At 48.9% G+C, this 7,500-nt stretch overlaps 1 protein-coding gene across 1 annotated transcript in view; it reads left to right on the top strand.

Annotated features, from left to right (window-relative positions):
• The window catches only part of ppap2d (phosphatidic acid phosphatase type 2D), a 22,241-nt gene that overhangs the window by 7,914 nt on the left and 6,827 nt on the right, over positions 1-7,500 (top strand). The window contains exon 2 of the mRNA XM_079746467.1: positions 6,930-7,087. Within this exon, the coding sequence (XP_079602593.1) occupies positions 6,930-7,087 (158 nt within the window). The remainder of the gene's footprint in view (positions 1-6,929; positions 7,088-7,500) is intronic.

Genomic DNA, 7,500 nt, shown 5'->3' with positions numbered 1-7,500 from the left:
AGGTCCAGGATGGTCCTACACAATGCCCTGGCTAGGGTGAGACACTTTGGATTGGCCGTTTGAATCACAATGGTCTATCCGGTTGCGTAGGCTCTGTGGGTCATAAGGCCGGCGCAATCCGTCTTGCTGTGTTCACTGGCGGCCTGTTTGCTGTACCGTGATGCGCTATGCCGTTGGAGTTTGTTGTTTGGTTCTGTGTGGTTTGCTGGCTGGGAGAACGTTTACTCGGTCTGCCGAGAGCGGAATGGGTCGGCTGTGTTATTCGCGGTGGCTTTGGTTGTGTTCGCAGGGGTATGGCGGTTTTTTGGGGTTGTCTGTGTGACGAGTTGTGTGTGTGTGTGTGTGTGTGTGTGTCCATGTCTATGGTGTAAGTTTGTGTTTTTCTGTGTGTGTGTATAAATGTGCGCATTTGCGTGCATCTATGTCGGTGTATGTTTGTGTCTGTATGTGTGTTTCTGTATCATAGTCTGTTATGTGTGTGTGTGTGTGTGTGTGTGTGTGTGTGTGTGTGTGTGTGATTGCGTGTACATGCATACGAATGCACGTGTAAGTGAGAGCGTAAAGGGGGGGTGCTCTGCCGGCTGAGGCGGGGTTCTGTTTACAAAACGGGTCCCTTAAGAACCCAGAACTCTGACCCCCACATTCCAGTACCACTGCTAATCGCCCCCTTCTGCTGTATTTCACAGAGAACCCCGACCACATCTCATTTTTCTCCCCACTCCATCCAAACCCCCCCCCCCCTCTCCCTCCCCCCAAACCCTCTCTCTCCCTCTCGCTCTCCCCTCAGCCCCCCCCACTCTCTCTCTCTCCAACACCCCTCAACCCCTCTCTATCTCCCTCCCCCCCGCTCTCTCTCCCACACCCCTCACCCCCCCAATCCCTCTCTCCCCCCCCCCCCCCCCCTCTCGCTCCCACAGCCCTAACCCCCCTCTCTCTCTCCCACAACCCTCACCCCTCAGCCCCCTTGCTCTCCCTCTCTCTTTCTCCCACAGCCCTCACCCCTGTTTGTCAATCTCCTTGCCTGCTGGCAATGAGTTCCTGGCCCTTCTTTCAGTTTGACACTTTATTGACTAGTACACACGAAATACAATGCCCTCAAAGCATGTGTGTGAATAACAACCATCTGCACCGTTCTCCTCCTAAGCCCTGCCTTTTATTCCCTTTCTCCTTGACGTTTCTTTTGCTTTCTTTCTATCTTTTTTTCCCTCGTTCTATTCCTCCTATTCAGTTGTTGTTTTCCCCCCCTTGCACAAGTGAGCTCATTCTGGGCCGGGCTCATAGATGTGTAAATGAGAACCAGAAGAGTTAAGAGGGAGGCACATATCCCCTCTCCCCAGAATTCCCTTCTTCTCTTCTTCTTCGTCTTCTTCACCCCCCCAGCCTCCCCTCACACTCCTCTCCTTCTCTCCTCACCCCTCCCTCTCTCCCTCCCACCCTCTCTCCTTTTTCTTGTCCCCTTTCAGTATTTTGAAAGCATTCCTGCTTTGAGTGTCAGGGAACCGGCTAGCCGAACATTTGAGCAGACCCTGGCTGCACTGGGCCTGTCTTTCTCTCTCCCGCCGCCCTCCCTCCCTCCCCTTCCCTCTTAGTAGGCCTGCACGGTTAGCTCTGTGTGCGCACCATGTCTTGGCCAGGTGCAGGGGTTTGCTCACAGCTGCCTGACAGATGATGTGAGGCTCTCCAGAGAGCTCTCGAGTCTTGTTGTGAAGTCGTTTCGGAGGGCTGTCGAGAGGGAAAGGCACGCAGGCACCTGGGGGGTTCTTTTCTCGTGATTGGGTCGCATGCATGCAGTTTGACTTAGTGTGCGGTTGCTTTTTTCGACAGCACAATCAGTGGATGCGTTTTGGATCGTGTTGGACGATCCTGGGAGAGATTGGTGGAAAATATTGTAGTGCCAGGTGACGTGGATGTATCTGACTTGTTGTTGGTTGTGTTTGTCACCGTGCCTGTTTTGTTTTTGGCCGGACAGGCCCGTACACACTGAGCCGTCCCATACGAAAAGATTACTCTACTATTGTAGAGTACGTATCACTTCATCTTTTTGTATGATCCTCTTTAGCTGCTCACCCAAAACAAAAAAGTGGGTGTGTATACATTTCAAGTTTTCATTTTTTTTATACATGGAAACCTGCCAATAAAATACAGCTTAAAGTAGGGCAGGACGAAATGAAAAGAATGTGCCGTATTATCCCTGTAATCCCTTTCAAACAATCTTCCTGTGGCCTGTGACGTTCATATGCGGTATGATATCACTGTAAACGTTTTTCTTTCCCTGTGATATTGCAAACCTCCTATTGTAGCATCTTATTGAAGACTCTCCGTTTATTATGATCAATTTAAGTCAATCATTGAATTATTGTTTTCCCCCCCGATAAGTTCATGGACTTTGAAGCAGACACAAAAATCAAATAAATAGTCTGATGTAAGACTTCATACCACGTGTTGACTTAGATGTGGTGTTTATACAGAGCAGAAATCGGCCATGGATTTTTGGCCCAGGCGGAGGTCATAAAACACTGCTCTGGGTCTGGCTCATGGTGTCTGATGGCTCCCATTAAAGCCAGCAAATGCCTTGAAAATGATCCCAGTCCTGGAGATCCCTTCTCTTCTCCGGCCCTGTCGATACAACGTGGCACTCTGGCTTTGTCAGTAATGGACCATCTGTCCATTACTGCGCCACGCAAACATTGATTATCATCTGACAACCGTCCGTCCCCTGTCCCCCTCTCTGCATGGACACACAGCAAGGAGCTGGATGCCTAGAGACGCTCCTACCAGTTTGTGTTGGAGAGAGAGAGAGCGAGAGAGAGAGAGAGAGAGAGAGAGAGAGAGAACGCAAGACTAGTGGGGTGATCTAATGCTTCTGAACTTTGACCCTGACAGCGTGGCTGACTTTGTTAACACCGCCCTTCCCTTATTGGTGGAGGGGGGGAGGTAAACAGATGAGAACATGGCCGTTAAAGGCGAGCCAACCCGGGGCCAGACGAGATGGATGTTTGTCCCCGCTAAGCCCCTGACCCGCTGGGCGTAGGCCTCCCATTAGGAAGGAACCGACACCACCATAACCCCCACCACCCCCACCACCAGCACCACCGCATTACCAACACCATGATAACCACAAACATCCCCACCACCCAACACCAACATAACCATCGCCACCACCACCACATTACCACCATAACTACCACCACCCACCCACCACATTACCGCCATAACTACCACCACCCACCCACCACATTACCACCACCCACCCACCACATTACCACCATAACTACCACCACCTACCCACCACATTACCACCATAACTACCACCACCCAACCACCACATTACCACCATAACTACCACCACCCACCCACCACATTACCACCATAACTACCACCACCCACCCACCACATTACCACCATAACTACCACCACCCACCCACCACATTACCACCATAACTACCACCACCCACATTACCACCATAACTACCACCACCCACTACCGTGATAACCACATAACCTGCACCACCGCCACCACCACCAACATGACCACCACCCAACACCAACATAACCACCAGCCAACACCACCATAACCACCAGCCAACACCACCATAACCACCACCACAACCACCACACTACCACCATAACCACCGCTACCAACCCAGCCCGGTGGTAACACAATAACCCGCTCCACCACCACGACCCTTGGACTCTGCCGGACAGACCGGATGACGGACACGACAAACGCTGCAGGCTGTTATTCATTATCTGGCTCAGTATTGATTTCCTGTCAGTGGAAGCCGCCACTGGGCCGTTGAACTGAGCTGCGTGTGGAATATATTCTGACGATTTAGAAATCCCCCCCAAAAAAACGGATGCCATGAGTCCACGAGTGCATGCGGGGCAACGTCAGGGCCCATATCGATAAGATCTGGTTATGATAAGGGGCTCAGGGCGGAAGGCTTATTCATGATATTTGGGTCAGTGACTGAGTGGGCGAAAGGAAGGAACCAGGGAGGTGTTCTGATAGCAAGGCTTGGTGTTATCTATACTTCATACGATCAAGGCTTCTCGTTCGTTATGCGGCTGTCTCAGTTGTTATGCTTGATGATTTATTTATGGCTCGCACCAGTTCTTATGTTTCAGTGACCCCGCCCATATCAGTTACCTACATGTCAGCCGTCAATCTATCTGTGGTACTTATCCGTTGCTATGCCTACATTTTTTATTAATCCTTGAGAACCTCAAACCGCAGTGTTTGGATTTGTTTAACAAAGACTCATTTCATCATAGAATTTCTATTATCTCAAGGAAGAGGTTGTCTGAATGAAGCTCTTTCTCTCTCTCTCTCTCTCTCTCTCTCTCTCTCTCTCTCTCTCTGTCTCTCTATCCCCACCTCTCTCTCTCTCTGTCTCTCTCTCTCTCTCTCTCTCTTTCTCTCTCTCTCTCTCGCTCTGTCTCTCTCTCTCTCTCTCTCTCTCTCTCAATCCCCACCTCTCTCTCTCTCTGTCTCTCTGTCTCTGTCGCTCTCTTTCTCTCTTTCTCTCTCTCTCTCTCTCTCTGTCTCTCTCTCTCTCTCTCTCTCTCTCTCTCTCTCGCTCTCTCTGTGTTTTCTTGTTCTCGTATCAACAGATCTGTCCCTCCCTCAGGTCGTCCGTTCAGGGCAAGCCGTCTCCCTGAACTGCCTCACCGTCACAGATAGTCCATTTATCTGTGTTTCTTTCATTCCGTCAGGGCCACATGACTTCTAATCACAGCGGAGGTCACTGCAAAGACGCCGTTAAGTAATGAAGCCACTCCCCCTTTTTTCCCACCCAATTACGACCCGCTCGGCTGCAGCATCACAACCAATCAAAGCGTTTGCAGGTTTTTGCTGATAGCCACTGTTCAATAGATATGGGATATTATTCAGAGGGTGACACTGTGAGTAGGTTATCGTTGGAGATTGAGGGAAAAAGATAGTGTTTTGTGGACGAGATGAACTTGGACCACTATAAAAGACAAGACAAAAGTTAATCAGTTCATGTCATACGGTCCTAATAATCGTATTGATCTCTAGGTTGTAAATGGGTCATCTAATTAGGCTTGTGTGCGTGGGTCTCTGTCTGTGTGTGTGAGTGTGTTAGTGTGCATGTGTGTGTGTTTGTGAGTATTTCCGGTAAGGCACAACATCTATATTTATCTGAGTGTGAGTGTGTGCTTGCATGTGTGCGCGCGTGTTTGTGTGTGTGTGTGTGTGTGTGTGTGTTTGTGTTTATGTGTGTGTGTGTGTCTGTGTGTGTGTGTGTGTGTGTGTGTGTGTGTGGCATGTCTTTTCCAGTCACGTAGCTTGAGACTGGGACTACCCAGACATTGGCTGCTGGCTTGGCTTCCACTCTGCAGCCAACACGGATGACAAAGGTTAATGATTAGTCCCCTGTTCTGGCTTGGCTATGCAGGGTTGGGACCAGGGGGCATGGGACAGAAGGCCAGTCAGGACGCAATATCATGGGAGAGTCGATAGGGGAGACGCCTCGTTGCGGAACTTAACCGATAGCTATCTTGGTTTCAAGTCCAACCTGCGGATAAAAGAAAATCTTTGAAACACTCGTGATTGGGTGTTTCAAAGATCTCTCTCTCTCTCTCTCTCTCTCTCTCTCTCTCTCTCTCTCTCTCTCTCTCTATCCCTTTCTCTCTCCATTTCTCTCCCCCTCCCTCTGTCATTCACTCTCTCTCTCTCAATCCTCAAGATTCATGGGGCTTTATTGTCAAGGAAAAATAACATACAAAATATGATATGTAGCACAGCGGATATTTAACAGCACAAATGTGAACTACTTAATCAAATCTCTCGCTCTCGCTCTCTACCGGAGTCTCATATATGTTTTTTGTCTCTCGGCAACGGCGGAGCCTCCTTATCCGCGCTGAGCCCGTTGAACTTGATATCAAGGCCAGAGCTTTTGTTTGCTCAAGTGTGCAACGCCGTGGTCGGTCAAACCGCAAAACCGAAGCTCTCGTTGCTGGTTCACCCCACCGGTGAATCATAATAGAACGCAATAATAATAAAAAAAGGAGGATTAGGACAGTAGTTAATGTAATACTAGGTAGAAGCCCAGCCACGGCCTCTTAAGGGAACAGCACTGCATTGTTGGCAGCTGGAACGTTCTAGAATCTAGAAGACGTTTTAATGCCCCCGCTTTCACCACACTGTAATTCTTCTGCGTAATGGACCTCCTTAATCACATCTCTCTGTCTCTCTCTTTCTGTCTGCCGTTTATCTTTTAATCGCTAGCGTCACACTCCTCACGTCACTCTTTCTCTGAGTGTTGTCGTTGTCTCTATCTATCGGTCGTTATTTTCCGTCATTCCTCGAGCAAGGAGCGTCCACAGGTCTCTCAGGTCGTTCCACACATAGCTTGGCTATGTCTGGAATGCCGGTTCCTCAGGGAATCTGGAGATCTTGTCATCGGATGACTGACAGACTTAAAGACTTGCCTTCTGCCGCTCATTTTCGCAACTGTAGTCCATTCTCTCTCCCTCTTTCTCTCTCTCACTCTCTCTCTTTCATACCATTCTTGCTCCAGGCAAAAGGGCCCAATTGTCCTAGTCTGTCTCTCACACTCTCTCTCGCCCTCTCCCCCACTCCCTCCCTCCCTCCCTCCCTCTCTCTCTTTCTCTTTCACTTTTCCTGTTTCCCTCTCCCCTTCTTACTTGTTGTCTTCCTACTTCAAAACCTGAGCAACACAGGCCTGCAGATATTCATGAATTTGAAAATAATATATGCTTTGTCTGATGAATACTGTTTGTCAGGTTGTGTTTGTCTGTTTTCGTCACGGTATTATGTATTCAAATTACCGTGTTTTTGTTGTGTACTTGAAAAACCTGAGCGTCTGCCACAGCAAAAATATAGAAAAACATCCAACAAACATGAAAGCTAAATATCTAAATCCCTCTCCCTCTCCCCCCAGCCTCCATCCCCTTCTTCGCCTGCGAGCTGAAGGCCGTCACGCCCCACCGACGGGGCTTCTTCTGCGGGGACCCCAGCATCGACTACCCCAACCCCGCCCACGAGGCCATCCCTGACAGCCTGCTCATCGCCGGGGGCATCACCATCACGGGCCTCACGGTAAGACCCCCCTGACTGACGGAGCCTCTATCATAGACAAGGCAAGGCAACTTTATCTATAAAGCACTTTTCCTACACGAGGCAGACTCAAAGTGCTCCACGTAGAAACATTGTCGTACAGTAAAATAGAATAAAGGAAAATAGATACAAAGTAAAAGAAAACAAAGGCAAGGTAAAAAAAATGCTATGATATTAATAGCGATAATAACAATGTTTTTGCTTGATTTGAAACCCACTGTATTCTACTTATGTGAGTATGAAAGTTGAAGTGAAACAATCGTTTGTGTCAGTTTCAAACCGGGTGGGGAGGAATTACCAGAGAACATAACTCCAGCATGCTGATAAACAAATAAGATAAGCCAATATACCAATAAACAGTAATTACAGGAAGAAGTAATTCACATGTGTGCTCA

This window comes from Pollachius pollachius, assembly GCF_949987615.1.
Source record: "Pollachius pollachius genome assembly, chromosome: 11".
In the NCBI taxonomy this organism is placed as follows: Eukaryota; Metazoa; Chordata; class Actinopteri; order Gadiformes; family Gadidae; genus Pollachius; species Pollachius pollachius.
This window is presented reverse-complemented; position numbering and strand designations above follow the sequence as displayed.